This window comes from Dermacentor andersoni, chromosome 4, assembly GCF_023375885.2.
Source record: "Dermacentor andersoni chromosome 4, qqDerAnde1_hic_scaffold, whole genome shotgun sequence".
In the NCBI taxonomy this organism is placed as follows: domain Eukaryota; kingdom Metazoa; phylum Arthropoda; class Arachnida; order Ixodida; family Ixodidae; genus Dermacentor; species Dermacentor andersoni.
Genome location: NC_092817.1, coordinates 50771903 through 50789528, shown reverse-complemented (window position 1 = coordinate 50789528; position 17626 = coordinate 50771903). Strand labels below are relative to the sequence as shown.

Sequence of the window (17626 nt, the reverse complement as noted above, 5' to 3'; positions counted from 1 at the left end):
ATTTGCGATTACCTTAGTAAATACTTTGTAGGCAACGGACAGTAAGCTGATCGGTCTATAATTTTTCAAGTCTTTGGCGTCCCCTTTCTTATGGATTAGGATTATGTTAGCGTTCTTCCAAGATTCCGGTACGTTCGAGGTCATGAGGCATTGTGTATATAGGGCGGCCAACCTTTCTAGGACAGGGTTCCCACCATCCTTCAACAAATTTGCTGTTACCTGATCCTCCCCAGCTGCCTTCCCCCTTTGCATAGCTCCCAAGGCATTCTTTACCTCTTCCGGTGTTACTTGTGGGATTTCAAGTTCCTCTAGACTATTCTCTCTCACCTTATCGTCGTGGGTGTTACTGGTACTGTATAAATCTCTATAAAACTCTTCAGCCACTTGAACTATCTCATCCATATTAGTAACGATATTGCCGGCTTTGTCTCTTAACGCACACATCTGATTCTTGCCTATTCCTAGTTTCTTCCTTACTGCTTTTAGGCTTCCTCCGTTCCTGAGAGCCTGTTCAATTCTATCCATATTATAGTTCCTTATGTCCGCTGTCTTACGCTTGTTGATTAACTTAGAAAGTTCTGCCAGTTCTATTCTAGCTGTAGGGTTAGAGGCTTTCATACATTGGCGTTTCTTGATCAGATCTTTCGTCTCCTGCGATAGCTTACTGGTTTCCTGTTTAACGGCGTTACCACCGACTTCTATTGCGCACTCCTTAATGATGCCCATAAGATTGTCGTTCATTGCTTCAACACTATGGTCCTCTTCCTGGGTTAAAGCCGAATACCTGTTCTGTAGCTTGATCCGGAATTCCTCTAGTTTCCCTCTTACCGCTAACTCATTGATTGGTTTCTTATGTACCAGTTTCTTCTGTTCGCTCCTCAAGTCAAGGCTAATTCGAGTTCTTACCATCCTATGGTCACTGCAGCGCACCTTGCCGAGCACGTCTACATCTTGTATGATGCCAGGGTTCGTGCAGAGTATAAAGTCGATTTCATTTCTAGTCTCCCATTCGGGCTCCTCCACGTCCACTTTCAGCTAACCCGCTTGCGGAAAAAGGTATTCATTATCCGCATATTATTCTGTTCTGCAAACTCTACTAATAACTCTCCTCTGCTATTCCTAGAGCCTATGCCATATTCCCCCACTGACTTGTCTCCGGCCTTCTTCTTGCCTACCCTGGCATTGAAATCGCCCATCAGTATACTGTATCTTGTTTTGACTTTACCCATCGCCGATTCCACGTCTTCATAGAAGCTTTCGACTTCCTGGTCATCATGACTAGATGTAGGGGCGTAGACCTGTACAACCTTCATTTTGTACCTCTTATTAAGTTTCACAACAAGACATGCCACCCTCTCGTTAATGCTATAGAATTCCTGTATGTTACCAGCTATGTTCTTATTAATCAGGAATCCGACTCCTAGTTCTCGTCTCTCTGCTAAGCCCCGGTAGCACAGGACGTGCCCGCTTTTTAGCACTGTATATGCTTCTTTTGGCCTCCTAACTTCACTGAGCCCTATTATATCCCATTTACTGCCCTCTAATTCCTCCAATAGCACTGCTAGACTCGCCTCACTAGATAAAGTTCTAGCGTTAAACGTTGCCAGGTTCATATTCCAATGGCGGCCTGTCCGGAGTCAGGGATTCTTAGCACCCTCTGCAGCGTCGCAGGTCTGACCGCCGCCGTGGTCAGTTGCTTCGCAGCTGCTGGGGACTGAGGGCCGGGGTTTGATTGTTGTGTTCATATAGGAGGTTGTGGCCAAGTACTGCTCCAGGGTGGCCAATCCTGCTCTGGTGAGAGAGTGCATTACCGGTTCTGGTCACCGGGATCAGGCCGCACTCCAGGCCTGTTTGTGCAATTTTCTCAACACACGGTTGTTGTTGTTTTTTTCTGGTATTTTCCGGTGGAGAATTGTGCGGCCCGGGATTTGAATCACGGTCCTCTTGTACGGGAGGCAGGTACTCTACCGTCCCCGCAGGAGTTAAATTTAAAAATTAAATTGTGGGATTTTACGTGACAAAACCACTTTCTGATTATGAGGCACGCCGTAGTGGAGGACTCCGGAAATTTTGACCACCTGGGGTTCTTTAACGTGCACCTAAATCTAAGTACACGGGTGTTTTCGCATTTCGCCCCCATCGAAATGCGGGCGCCGTGGCCGGGATCCGATCCCGCGACCTCGTGCTCAGCAGTCTAACACCATAGCCACTGAGTAACCACGGCGGGTCCCGCAGGAGTTGTACGCCTCATTTAATATACAGTGGTGCCCTATTTGATCAGTCAAGGTGGACCAATCTGAGCTCGGTTATACCGCACGGATGGCACTCGGCTAGAGAACCTGGTATTTATGACCTGCACATGTGAGGCCATACATAATTGAAGATATATATCTTTCTTTTTTTTATTTTAGGAGGGTTCCCGTACAGTGATAAAATAAAGGAAAAGACATTAAAAAGAAAGAAAGAAAGAAAGAAAAAAAGAAAGAAAAAGGGGGAAAAAAAGGAACATAACAGGTGATTTGAGCTCGTGACCCTTCGATGTTGCCCGGAAAGATAGCTCAGTCGGTTGGTTCGTCAGGCCCCAGGCTATTTTCAAGCGCCACAGCTCCTGTTCCGAGCCTCACACTTACGTGGAAAGGGACTCATGTTGTCCGCGATAGTCGGTTTTTGCTGATTCCGAGTGGTTGGAAAGCATACTTTCTTGGAAAAATGGCTGCCCGAGGAGAAGAGCGAACTCGAGCGGCTTTAGAGACTAGGAAAACTGCCTTAAAATATTTAGACTTGAGGGAAAGCTTCATTAACAAACTATAACACGGCAATCAGCACTCGAATACGACGAGAGAAATTACTGAGACGTGGAAAATTTCCTTGAAATAAATATGGTTTGCGAGACAAATGCTTGTAAGTATTGAACCTCTTAAAAGATGAGGGGAAACTTGCGCTCACCGAGAGGGCATCGTCCGTACGAGACCACCACCAGGCACCTTACTGAGACGTGGAGGGCTTTGCGGCCGGAACAAAGCCTCCCGTCCCCGCCGGCCAAGAGGGGAAAACGCGCTTTCCGATCGCTCAAGGTTGCGCGGACATAGTATAACTCTAGCGTCTAGGACAAGCTTAACCAGGTGCGATGGCGGCACGCATAGCGTGGGAAGCTAGGCGCCAGAATAATTTCTCAAGGACTGCTGCTGACGAGGGCGAAATACCTTCGTGTAATTATAATAACCCTAATAGGACTACTTTCGAAAGAAAAAAAAAAGGAAACGACCCAGAGGGCTATACTACGAGAGCTATGACTGATAGTTTTCTATATGTATATATATATATTCATCTCACCTATGGGATCGCATGCGCGCGCTGTTGCTTTGTCTCTGCTTGTAGTAGTTAAGAGAGCCAGTTTAAGGGCAGAGAAGAAGGAAGGAAAGGAAAGCAAGAACTGCAGCGCCGTAGTTTTAAAGCGCACCCGTGGTAGAGAAACGGAAGGCGATATAAGCGTGCGTGGCCATGATACGCACACGACAAACTGCCTTAAAATATTTAGACGAGGGAAAGCTTCGGTAACAAACGATAGCACAGCAATCAGCACTCGAATATAATTTTAACCCTAATAATAATTGTAAATATTCATCTCATCTATGGGATCTAATGCGCGCGCTGTTGCTTTGTCTCTGCGTGTAGTAGTTAAGAGAGCCAGTTTAAGGGCGGAGAAAAAGGAAGGAAAGGAAAGTCTCTGAAGCAAAATTGCAGCGCCGTGGTTTTAAAGCGCAACCGTGGTAGAGAAACGGAAGGCGATATAAGAGTGCGTGGCAATGATACGCACACGACAAACCGCCTTAAAATATTTAGACTTGAGGGAAAGCTTCGTTAACAAACGATAGCACGGCAATCAGCACTCGAATATAATTATAACCCTAATAATAATGTAAATATTTATCTCATCTATGGGATCTAATGCGTGCGCTGTTGCTTTGTCTCTGCGTGTAGTAGTTGAGAGAGCCAGTTTAAGGGAGGCGAAGAAGGAAGGAAAGGAAAGTCTCCGAAGCAAAATTGCAGCGCCGTGGTTTTGAAGCGCACTCGTGGTAGAGAAACGGAAGGCGATATAAGCGTACGTGGCCATGGTACGCACCCGACAAATTGCCTTGAAATATTTAGACTTGAGGGAAAGCTTCGTTAACAAACTATAACACGGCAATCAGCTCTCGAATACGACGAGATAAATTATTGAGACGTGGAAAATTTCCTTGAAATAAATATGGTTTGCGAGACAAATGCTTGTAAGTATTGAACCTCTTAAAAAATGAGGGGAAATTTGCGCTCACCGAGAGGGCATCGTCCGTACGAGACCACCACCAGGCACCTCACTGAGACGTGGAGGGCTTTGCGGCCGGAACAAAGCCTCCCGTCCCCGCCGGCCAAGAGGGGAAAACGCGCCTTCCGATCGCTCAAGGTTGCGCGGACATAGTATAACTCTAGCGTCTAGGAGAAGCTTAACCAGGTGCGATGGCGGCACGCATAGCGTGGGAAGCTAGCCGCCAGAATAACTATCTCAAGGACTGCTGCTGACGAGGGCGAAATACCTTCGTGTAATTATAATAACCCTAATAGGACTACTTTCGAAAGAAAAAAAAAGGAAACGGCCCAGAGGGCTATACTACGAGAGCTATGACTGATAGTTTTCTATATGTATATATATATATTCATCTCATCTGTGGGATTCGTGTAGTCTAGAATTAATCAAATTTAAGTGAATTCCCTGTTTGTGCTATCTCACTTTACTGCGACAAAATTGCCTCAGAAATGAATTTTTTCATTGTCCCCGCTGATTTCGTGATTGCATGCATCAATGGCAGCTTTCTTTGGCTCTTTTGGCTGTCTTTGTGGTAGGTTGGTAGCAGTACGTCAATGGTCTGTAGTAGGTAGTTGAATTCACGAAGGAAAACATTTGTTTGCTCTTTCACTCTCTCACTCCCTCTCCCTCTCTAGCTGGCTCTCACGTGTTCGTTCGAGCTATTCGCTTAGGTTAACAATCCAATGGTTTCTGCAATATTTTTTTAAATATTGGTTTGTATTTGCAATTCAAGGCATGGTGGCTTCGATTTGCGTGTTTGGTGTGGATTTATGTATGCTCTTAATCATTTTTGCAAAAGGGTGAAAGAAAGGCTAATACAGTGCAAGAACACAAAAAAAAGCATAAAAACATGAATTATGAGGTTTAATGTCCCAATGTCCCCATGCAGCATATGGGCTACTGGAAGATGTACCCATTGCAGATATCCCGATAAGATAAGCTTTTGAATGTGTTTAGAATTGGCTTTGTTGGTACAGCATCTCAAACACTGAATGGCACAACTTGAGGTGAGGACAGACAACTGTGTGCACCCCAAGTCGCTTTGTTCACTGCTAAATATAGGCTTTTGTTCATTCATTTAGGGAGGAGTGCAGTACTGGCACATGCATGTCAGCCAGAGGTTTAGGCCACGTTAGTCAGGAGTTTAGACTCTCAACTGAGAGCTTCAGCAAAAGAGCTAGATTAGCCATCGAAAAAAGGTCAAGTCATAATTAGGGCTCGATGATTTATTGTTTAATCTTTTGAATAGCCTATTGATACAGTAACCACAATTATAATGAGCTAAAATTTTCCAACTAAGGCAGCGCCTGCATGTTTGTTGCCACAGAAGCCACTTGTGAGCGCTGCACTTAGGGCCAATGGGACAAGGCAATACTCTCATTGCAGCTAGACTTATGATTGCATTTGAGTGAGTTTGATATGCTTTATATATAGTCATTCAAGCAAGGTGCCACTACAGTCACATTACGGGCGAATGTTGATTCAGATAGCATGTTTTCTTTGAAGTTTATATACAAACATAATCAGTTTTGATATTATTGCCTTACGTGTGTAGATACACAGATTCGATACACAGATACACCAATTCATTGAATTTTATGTTCCAATCATCGGGTTTCAGTCTTCAATCAATGCCCAGCCCTAGTCGGAACGCTATGCGGCAATGCCAAGGTGTCACGAAATAACTACATTATCTTCTTGCTGATTTTCAAAGTTTGCCCATGCAGGTTCCAGCTGACATTGCATATGCGGCGCCAGCACCGACCAGGCGGCCCACTGATTTGTCCGCACTGCCCGCGACATTTCGTCTCTGAGGATGCTCACACTGCACATGTGGCCTTGCACGGTGCCCCCCACGCAAAAGGCCTCGAGTGCACCCAGTGCAAGAAGCTGTACGAGACTCCACGGCTGTTGGAGAAGCACCAGGCCTCAGTTCATAATGCACAGGCAACACGTTTCACCTGCAACCTGTGCAGCAAGCGATTTCGCACATCCAGTGGCATGGTGGCTCACAGAAGGGTGGCTCATCTTGATTCATATGGCGGTAATGAAAAAACAGCAAAGCAGGCTGTGCCCGCCAAAAACTGGGCACACAGGCCAGGCAGGTGAGCGGAAACATGCGTGTCTTTTGGACAGGAACACGAACACTGGCTGCATGGGTTTTTGTTAGAAGGGGGCAGCTGTGCAGAAAGTTTAACAGGTTGAACGTTCAGTGCATTGAGGGACAGTGTAAATGCTATCCCCAGGGGCAGGAGGAAGGAAGCAGATGTCAGATATAGTGCTTTCTCTTGTTCGTGTCATATTCATGCTCTTCTTGAAGTTATCCTTCACAAATTTTGTGGTGTCCTCATCTCCTCCAACCAAGTATTCTTTATGCAGTAGTTTCTGTTTCAGCCACATTGCTATTTCTGAAGCTGCTATAAGCAGCCAGGAAATACAAGTTCTGGTGGCACTTAATCTTGCGAAGCTCTTTGTGTCCACATGGATTTCTAGAAATCCAGTTTTTCAGGCAGCGTACAGGCTAGAAAGCTGTAGGGTAGCCGATTGGAAGCCTGGTGAAGCAGCAGGCTATGGCAATAGGGTATTGCAACATGTTCTTTGTTTCTCACAAAGAACTCGGGGCTTTTGTCCCGCAATGAAGAATAAAGCTGTCTTTTTCAATTCTTCCTCCTTAGCTTTACTCTTGTAACAAGGCTCGGCAGAGTGTAACGACATGGTGGGAACACTACAGTAAACTTATCTATATAATGCAAAAAGTTGAGATTATGCATATGGTGTTACGGTGTTAGCACACATGTTTACTGTAACATCAAACAATGTAATGAACGGTAGCAATGCTGGTGGTGACATTTCATGACATTGTGGTCAACTGCAATGAACTAGAAACATTCTTGTGTTGCACAACTATTACCTTTGACAATGAGAATAGTGAGTCAAGACCTATTCTAGATTATTATGTTGCTGCTGACATTTTTACATCAGCGAATAAGCAGAAAGCAGTCTTTCACTTTGATAAATGTTATGCACTCTTTGGGTGAACACAATGCCTCAAGGTGTCACTACCAATACTGCTCCTACTATGTACATCTCTCGGTATTGCGGTGTATATCTATGCTAGTACATATCAGCTGTGCCAAAAACTGAAACAAAACTGTATGGCAGTTACTTATGCATGCACATAAATTAGCACTTTGCCTGTGAATAGGAAACTAAGGAAAAGTTGCAGCATATCTGTGTTAACCCTGTTGTTCTGCAGGAAGTATGGATGTTCACGGTGGAAGTACAGCTGTGAACCTTGTGGCCGTTTCTTCAAGTTTGATGGCAGTCTTCGTGCACACCGGGTCTTCGTTCATGGCATTGAGGGGAAAACTGCTGAGGAGAAGTTCTGTCCAGAGTGTGGAAAATCCTTCCAGTGAGTTTTGCCTGCGGCTGTGACACTGGGCACTGCAGGAGCTGAGTTGTACTAACTTCTTCTCTGCCATTATGTGCATAGACAGGGCATTGCTCATTAAAGAGACACTAAAGAAAAGTGTTAAGCCGATCTAGATTAATAGAGTATTCGTCTAGAAGTATCATAGTTTTCTGCATGCCAATATATAAATTTTTTGTCTAGGGCATTGCCATCAAAGGTCTACTGCTGCTTCTCAATTTAAACTGCCCGCGTCAAAGCGGAGGACTTGATGTCATCTCCATGTGACCGCCCTCTGTGCTTTTGTTATGTCTTTTGTAGACTCTATATTTAGCTTTATATACAAAGCATACTTATTGGCGGGTGTAGGTGTTCAGCTTGCGTGAGTCACTCTGTGGGCTCTGCTTGGGTTCAGGTTACCAGTTACGGTCACTTGAGCCTGCACTGCCGCAGCCGGCAGAGTAGTCAATTGCCAAATGTTGCTGCCTCAGCCGTTGTAAAGAGAAAAAAGCAATGCTGTTTACAGTGGCGGGTCGTGGCCTCTCTCTGTGAATCAGAGGTGCTGACGCCACACATAGGTACCATAGTTTACAACACATGGTGCCACTCTGATTTTTTATTTTCATCATATTCTCGCTTATGAAAGCTTTGTTTTCATTACAAATGAAGAATTCGTTACTATGGAAGCATGATCTTTCAATGTAGCTCAACTTAATATTTGCCTTTAGTGTCCCTTTAAGGTGACATATATAGAGGTGCGCAAATATCTGAATAACAGATCACATATAATGTCAAAATAACTTCCCTCTTTGACTAGAGCGGCCACTATTCGTAAATACAAATAGTTTTCAAATAGTTTTCTGATATTTTAAACCGTCAACTGAGGGTGTTCTAGCATAAAATTGAAGCAATAGTGTCATAATTTTAATCCCAGTTGCCATAGTTGACACAAAACACAAGAAATTGCATAATGGAGCATGCTTTATGTTGCTCAGAGGTCCAGATGTTTCCAGCTAAACCAATATCATTTACACTCACCGACCGAAGTGTCCCGACTATGCAAACAAACTGCTTATTTGTTCATAATGCTTCATTTTGCTTTTGGTAAGCTGCGCTTCATAATTTGCACTGTAATGACAAAAACTTGTTAACAATATGAATATGCACAGAATGTGAACATCACTTTATATTAAGGTGAAAATGGCTGTTCATTCTTTCAAAGCTATGTGAAAACTATTCTAAAAGTAATTAATACTTTATTTGACTCACTTATGTCACTATTTGATTCAAATTTGATTTGGTTTGAGAAATAACCATAGTTAAACATCAATATAACCAAGTTGGTAAAATCGTCACCTCACTTTGTTATATTGAAATGCCATTATATTGAAATGTTTTCTTCATATTCTTTATCTTTTCTAATGTAATAATGTTTAGGCCTCATTAGCCTTGGACATAACTGTGGGGAACATTAGCCACAACAGAAACACCATATCAGTGACCAAATCAGGCACTGAGGCAAGGCTCGCATGGAATACAGAGCTATGACTATACCAGGGTGTCTGCCAACTGGGAAAATCAGGAATTCTCAGGGGTTTTGAGTAGTCTGGAAAAACTCAGGGAACTCAGGGAATTTGTGTGTCTATCAGGGAAAATTAGCTGCAATTTTATTGAAAAGGTCGAAAGCTGCGATAATGCTGGCTCAAGTAACAGACAGGAATCGTAATGAATCGACTTTAACGCCCTGTCGTAGGCTGGAGGAGTTTGCAGTGTACAGTCAACGACCGACTTTCCAGATTCCCAATAATTTGGACGGCTTCGCGCCACCACCCCATAGAGTCAATGTATCAGAACGTCTGAAATTTCGAACGCAAGAACTCGTCGTTGTTCGATTTTCCGGACTTTTTGCCGTGACCACAGGTCCGAAACGGCATTAATCAAATCCACCACCGCTGCCGTTTTGATTACCTCGCTGCCTCGAACCGACGCTCTCGCATGCAGGTCCGCTGGCAGCCGTAGCCACCACTGTGGCAACGCTAGACCTAGCTGTTTCGACGTTCGCTATTGAGCTTCTTGCCGTTGGGTGCCGTGTTTTTCATTGAAAGAATTCGCTGCTGTCAGCAATGGAACCGACTGCACCTTTGGGGTCCTCGCGATTGGCTAAAAAGCTTGGAAAGCACGGTGCATTGCATATTGCCGGTTCCCGAAAGTCAGCTTCGCCTCTTTACAGAAATGTTACTTGGTAAAGCATACGCAAGCGTATTGCAGTGAAGCATAACAAGCTTGTGAAGGGGCTATTGCCACGGGACATAGTATGTATTCCTTAATTATACACGCATGCATCCGGTATCTCCTGTTACAGTACGAGCACCGATATGCCTAATACGTGTACCGACAGGCCTTCAGAGCGTTTTCGAATGTGCCTGTGGGGGTTGAGCCCTTAAGAGCAGTATATGACATGCATTTATTTTTTCCAACTGGCCGATTTTTCGGACGTTTTCGCGGCCCTTAGGGAGTTCGAAAAATCGCACGTGGACTGTGCAACTGACCAGGAAGATGCTTCAAATGGTCCTTGGGGCGAACGGATGGCGGAAGAAGGACAAGAACAGAAAAAACCTATGCATTGAGGAATGAACAGGAAAGGATGCGTGCTGCCGCCGTTCTGAAGTTTGAGCTCAAAAAAAAAAAAAAAAGTTTTGCCTGATGCCGAGGTGCAGGTGTTCCTCATCCAAACCAAAATAAACTCTTTAAAGCAGTGAAACAACACTGAGGCGTTGTGCATGGGCTGAGAGTATGTCAGGACAGTTGAGGTTGACTTACGAGCTGTTGAGAGAGAATCTCAATTGTGGCAAAGTTCGGGCCTCATACCTCTGAGCTTGATATCAGCTGATAGAAATTGCTCATATTAAAAAATATTTTCTTCTCTATGCGTCTCCTTTTTATTCGTATTTGAGGATGCTGGCATATGTCCGACTCGATTTGCAATTTTTTTTTTAAGACATATAATTTGCTGTGCATTTTACTAACCCCTCCTTTCTATACTCTTTTACAATAACATAAACACTACTCCTTAGTATTCAAACAGGAATAAGTCGTTTTTTAAAAAACATGTTCGTATGCTTACTAGAGAGTGACAGCATCGGGTGACTTGGTTTCAGCCCGTCTTGACATAAAACATAGTTTTGCGTCACTCAGGGAATTTTGCAAAGGCACTCAAGGAAAACGTGAAAAACTGAGGGAATTTGGAAATGTCAACTTGGTAGACACCCTGCTATACTGCGTAGGATGTGCTAATAGGAAAGTGTGACTTGCGCAATATGATGCACCGATATGTATGCCCCCTAGTGCCTCCTCGGCACCACACTCTCCAGATCATGGCCTCTGGGATATGGCAGGGCTCGGACCTCAGAGGCCATGGCTGGCTATTTGACAAACCAACCAAAAGAAGGTGGTGTCCTGCGCATCTATACGGACCAGATCAATCGCCACCGTGGAGGCAGCAGCCATAGCCCTCGCAACAAGAGATGCAGAACGAAGGGGTCGCCCCGCATACATCCTGACGTATTCACAAGCCGCCTGTCGGTTATACCTCAGAGGCACACTTCCCCGGTGCATCACAGATATCCTGAGCCCTGGATTGACTGAGGACCATGCCGTCACCTGGTGCCCAGGGTACACGGGCCTGGGCGGCAACCAGGAGGTGAACTGCGTAGCTCAAGGACTTGCTGGCCGAGCCACAGAATCCTCCTCGAAACCCCCTTCAGATTACAATGAAGAAACCATCACTAGCAGGCAGATTTTGGAGTACCAGTGCCTGACCAGACAGAAGTGCACTCCTCCCCATCCCAACTTAAGTAGCCAACAAGCCAGGGACTGGCGCCGCCTTCAAACAAACACATACCCACACATATTGAGACTGCACGCAATTTTTCAAGAGGTATACACAACCAGGATATGTACCTGGTGTAACGGCCACACAGCCACACTGACACTCATTACTTACCAGTGTATGGAGCGCCCAGCCCAGGCAGTATCCAGGCTGGTGAGCTCATCACAAACACTCACAACGTGGTCTTGGGAGGCACGGCTTTCTGAGCTGGCACTGGCAAGCCAACTGGCGACCCTGGACCAGGCCTGGTGAGCCGCTACAGCCAGTGGGGCTCTACAAGAGGGCTCCACCCAAGATTAACCACACGGAGTTCCTTTGTAAAATAAAGTTTATTCTCTCTCTCTTGACAAACTGCTTCGCCAGCTGCTCTTTGCCACGTGGATTGCAATTTGAAAGATGTGTTTGCAAAAAGCCGCATATAATTCAACTGTTGACAGCTGACTCTCACTGTAGTTTCCATTTATTGCCTCGGTATTCATCCACAGCAGCAGCGATATCTTATTATACAGATAAGCACAATTTGTCATAGTGACGTTTGAAATATATGGTGTTCTATGGACACAAAGTTATGCAAAGTTAAATACTTTGTTACATCAAAGACGTTGTTATATTGGAGTTTAATATTATATTGCAAAATAATAATGCATATATATATATATATATATATATATATATATATATATATATATATATATATATATATATATATATATATATATATATATACCAGAAAAAAAGGCAGTTCTGGGTCCGGGTAAATATTCACAGTGAAGTAGACGTGCGTATGAAGCGGTTTATTGACGTTTCGGCCGGGGTCCGGCCTTCATCAGAATACATTGCATGGTGTCAGTACACTTAATATACATGTGCCTATCAACCAAATAAAGATATGTTTACATGAAAAACGAATGAAATGGGCGAACAAAATGCATCTGAATTCTTCAAAGGACAGCTGACACGTGTATAGACCGATGGCGATTGCAAACATATCATCTAAAATACAAAGCATAAAAATGCACCGAAATGAATTGTAAAAACCAATCGCCACGTGACAACAAAACGTCAATATGTGCTCAATATGTGCTATGTTATCAAGCAAACACAGACACAGAAAAAGGGGAATAGCGACGTACTAGTAAAAGAAGGGACAACTGACCGGCTACAAAGACAGGCAACACAATTTTCCTAGACATTCATTCATACCACACGCGACAGTATCAAACTTATAGATAAGGAAGGATTCGTGGGCTTCTCTATCATAATTTGAACGAAATCCAGATTCAAGCAACATGACTCTAAGTTTATCAAATGAGTGGTCAGAAAGATGCACGTGTCTTGAGATGGGCAGGTTGGGCAACGTTTTAGCGTGGGATTTATGATTGTTAAAGCGGAATCTGAAAGGCCCTTCTGTTTGTCCGATGTACCGTTTCTTGCAGAGCGTACATTCAAGCATGTATATTACGTTATTTGTGTCGCAGTCGAAATCGCCTTTGATTTTTAAACAAAAGTTTGAAGACGTACTAGTAACCTGTTGCGATGTGACCATGTAGGGGCATACTTTACATCGCAGTTTTCGACAAGGATGGCATCCTTGTCATCCATATATATATGCACAATGCTTACCTTGCATTAATTCAACATCTGAAACTTCAACCATGCTCACCATTGCCCAAGGGTGACTCTGATTCTTGAAACACTTTCTTTGCTGCTATATTTATGCAGGACGGAGTTGAGCCTGGCAATGCACTTCCGCACACACACCCAGGAGGTCAACTTCAAGTGCAGCGTCTGTAGCAAGATCTATCGCAGTCGCTGCAGCCTCAAGAAGCACATTGCCACTGCGCACCGATCAAGCCTGCGTGTATTTTGTGCTGTCTGCAACCGGGGTTTCCTGAGCCATGCCTCCATGCTTCTGCATGTTAAATTTGCACACAAGGTTGGTCTGTGTTTTTTAAGTGACATGCAGTTGAATCGCGCTACAACGAAGTTGATAGGGCTTGTAAAAACAAAATTTAATTGTGGCAGAATTTCAAAGATGTCTAATTTTACAAATAACCACAAATCTTGTGGTTTAGGGACATGGAAAAGTAGTTTTAATTGAATAATTTGAATATCAGCTTACTTGCACTTGGTGGCAAACAGCGGCAATGCACTGCAGATTTCGCATTCTGTCAGGAGAGCATCGTGACATCATTGTCATGCACTCAGACAAAACTCCAGATTGTACTAAAGGCTTTCATTGTGTAAGGTTTTTGTCAGAATGAATGCATACTCTGTGGTGGGATCTTCACTGTTCGATAAATCAAAACCATGAACACTCCTAATGATTTTGTCATTGCTCATTTCTTCGTGGTTGATGACGCAGCAGTCTGCCTTGACAAATATGCTGCGGGGTACAGCCATCTCAAATTGATGATTTACATGACTTTCTTAAGCATAAATTTGCCCAGATGGCTGGAAACACCAGACACATTGTTGCTGCTGGCTTAGGATGTAAAGTAATTAAGTTTTTGAAAGAGCTTTCAAAATGGAAGCAGCACATTGGTGTTGTGGACTACACATAAACTTGCCACATACTTGACACATGTTAATGACACTGAGAATAGCGCTAGCTCTTACAGTCAGTTGCTGTTTGGCTGTTACCAGGATCATCTGGGGAGCACTCGAAGGCAGTTGATACCTGCATATTAATTGATTGCAAAAATTTCTTAGATCAGGACTTGCAAAAGTAACTCTTAAGTTTTATATTTTTCTCTCTTAAGTTTTATATTTTTCTCTTTTTGGAGTATCTATGTCTAGGCTTGCTCCCTGAAAACTTTGTTGAAGGGAAAATGCAAATGTTGTGGACTTTATTACAACAACATTGTTGTATCCTCGGCTGGTGCTTGCGGAGTGGCACTCAGCCCAACCAAGCACAAATGACGGCAGCCGAATGAAGACTGCTTTATTTGTTAGTAGCAGAAATATAGTATACAAGCAAGGGGGCCATCTGTGGCACCATTTAGTAACAACTAGGAATAACGTAACCATAAGCCATTTAGTAATAACATAACTACATCTTTCAATCTTACACAGGTAAATCGCAGTTAATTACAACATTGCATTTGGTAGTCTCCAAACCAGGCGGAATACAAAGCAGTGCAGTGAAAGAAGTATTCTTGGCAGTGGGCCTCTCCATGTGGTTAGCGCCTTGTAGGGTGTCTTCTTTTCTCAAGTTCAATAAGAAAAAGCAATAATATTGTTCCTATGGCTGCTGTTAAACAATTAAGTTTGTTACCACTTCTCGAAGTTTACAGTGATAGGCTTTGCTCTTCAAATTTCATGCCAGGGATTGCTGGAATCCTTGCCAGGAACATGCAAAGCAACTAAACCATTAGTAGAATTCAAGTTTATGTGATCTCAGCATAACAATATAAAACTTTAATGTGTCTTTTCACTTGATTCTGTTCTTTCTTTCTTTCTGATTTTTTCCCCCAGTATATGCCGAGTGGCCAATCCTGGCAAAAAAAAAAATGGCAAGGGGTAGCACGCACAAGCGTTTGAATAAACACAATAACAGTCGATGACAGAAAATATTGTTTAAACTCTAGCCCCTGCCGTGTTTTTCTAATATGAATAAGAATTTGTGCCATTCTTATTAAGGGAAAGAAATTTTTTTGTTGTTGTTTGAAGGATGGTGCCAAAGCCGGAGCAACAGCTGAAGTTATTGCGAACTCTCCAGAGCCCTCTGCAGATGCTCTGATGTCAGTCACAATGACAGGCGTCAACCCTGAACCAGCCACAGCCCCAACTTCAGCCACACTTTCTGTTGCGGACGCGGAGCCTGTGTCCACAGTGCCTTCAGTTCAAGTAGTGCTGCCCGCGTCGACTGCGCCTTCAGTTCCAGGCATGGCAGCTGCTCCCACTGTGTCTTCGCTTCCAGATGTGGCAAATTCATCCTCTGTGTCCTCGGCTGCATGCATGACGGCTGCATCCACAGTACTTCCGGTTCCAGACGCAACTTCCTATCCAGCGGCGGCCTCCAATACAACAGCAGCTCCAGTTCATAACGCGGCAGCAGCTGAAGCTTTGGTTTCCTTACCACCGCTGTCTCCAACAGCCAGCAGCATAGTTGAATTGGAGCCGGTGCAGGAGATCACCGAGCTGACCCGAATGGAGCCCGGAACTCACGACCATGCCGCCGTGGAGCACTTGTTTGCCAGCATGCAGCAGCCTGCAGCCTCCTTGACTGTGGTGGCAGGTGGACCGTCGATGACTGTTGTGGGCTCAGCGCAGCACATGCTGCACATGCTCTCTGTGTCCCAAGTTGAGGAAGTGGTCAGCGAGGTCTGCATGCCTCAGAGCAGTTGTCCAAACGTGTGGTAGTTAATGTGAGACTTGTTTATGTGAAAGTACATGATATAGATTCTCGTTCTTAAAGTGCAAAGGGTCGTGTTGGCTGTTTAGCCCCATGAGGAAAACCTGCAGTGTGTGCTCCGGACGCTAAGGACACATGACGAGCCATAATTTCTTTTCTATTTATTTTTCGTTAATGTGCCATTGAATGTTATGATCGCATGTTTACTGCTCACTATATTTCCCAACAACATGTAAGGTACAGTTGTAAGTCTATAAAAAGGGGACAATTTCATTAGATCTTCGTATTCACGCAGGAAGATGCCGGGGCTCATATCACGTAACAATTAACGAGTTACATATTCCACTGAAATCATTAATGTTAGTGACCCCTGAAGATCAGGTTTGAGGTTGTGTAGGAAACCTTTTTCTGTTACTCTCTGCGAGACAGCGATTTCAGCATTTTAAACCTTTATCATCTGCAACACAAGCTTACAATCGAAGCAGATGTAAGTCAATTGAGGTGTAGAAACAACGTTATATATTGTGTACCATATATGTTGAAGTTATTATATAGTAAGACTAGTTTTTATTTGCAGTGTTTTCACACCGAGACTGTTGCAAATTGTGAAAAAAATTTTAAAATCTTGTGATAGTGTTTTTTTTTGGTCACCATGATAGTGAAATAAATGAGGCACCTATGCTCCATCTGGTTTCCATATTAAGAGGTGAGCTTTGTTGTTTATTATGGAGTGAAAAGGCTTTCCCATTATGTGCATGTGGTGTCTTCTGTAAGTAAGAGTGACAACAACCGTGCTTTCATTCAAGAGTTTCATCCAAACTACAGCACTTTGGAAATTGCTGAGTGTATGGTAGCATAAAAGGAAATTTCGTAGCTTAAGTACCTTGAATACACCAGCGTTCATTCATCTTCGAGTCCGCTTCTGTTATTATGCTTACAACATTTTCTAACATAGAAGCCTGGCCAACTTAGTTATTCATAACTGACTTAAAAAAATGCACATTAACAGCATAAGAATGAGAGAAACACAAAAACATGTGGTGCTTTGTTTGGGTTCAATACCACAATAACTACAAGTGGTGTGACGTTGCTTCACACTTATGCAGTTTCAACTGGCCTTTCCACAGTGCACGGAGATCATATCTCGTGGTTTGCTGTGCGCTCAATTGAAAGCATTGTCGTTATCAATAGAACCCAGTTATAACAACTTTCGACAGTTCTCAGCCATTATGATGGCTCCGAGAATACTAAATTACACTAACAGCTTCAAGTAGCTCCATAAATGCTGCTTTTAAAATCTACGGTTGATTATATACTGGCTGTTGTAGTAAGGATTACATATTAATGGCCAGGGAAAAGAAAACATCAAGGAATGTTGGCTTATGAATGCTGGCTGCTTCCTATTCTGCTTGCCTAATTGTCTTTCCTTCTTACACAGGACATGTTGCAAGGTCTTTGGGCAGAAATGTAACATGAAAACACTCTGCAAGTTGGCTTCACCTCAGTAATGCTATAACCTAAGGAACCTGCAATGTGGCCAAGAAAAATTTTTATAAGACACTCGTGATACCAACGTGCAGCAGTGACTTTTTACATCCATGTTTTCTGAGATATAGTTTAGGGAGT

At 43.6% G+C, this 17626-nt stretch overlaps 1 protein-coding gene across 2 annotated transcripts in view; it reads left to right on the top strand.

The window, feature by feature from the left end:
• The window catches only part of LOC126537131 (uncharacterized), a 62614-nt gene extending 45707 nt beyond the window's left edge, over positions 1–16907 (top strand). Inside the window, exons 11-15 of one of the 2 annotated variants that reach the window (XM_055073734.2) lie at positions 6073–6403; positions 6574–6593; positions 7560–7757; positions 13366–13579; positions 15316–16907. In XM_055073734.2, the coding sequence (XP_054929709.2) occupies positions 6073–6403; positions 6574–6593; positions 7560–7757; positions 13366–13579; positions 15316–16008 (1456 nt within the window). In that variant the 3' untranslated portion in view covers positions 16009–16907. Of the gene's footprint in view, positions 1–6072; positions 6451–6573; positions 6594–7559; positions 7758–13365; positions 13580–15315 lie in introns of both variants that reach the window. The other variant, XM_050184288.3, reaches the window with a different exon arrangement.
• The last annotated feature ends 719 nt before the right edge of the window (positions 16908–17626 follow it).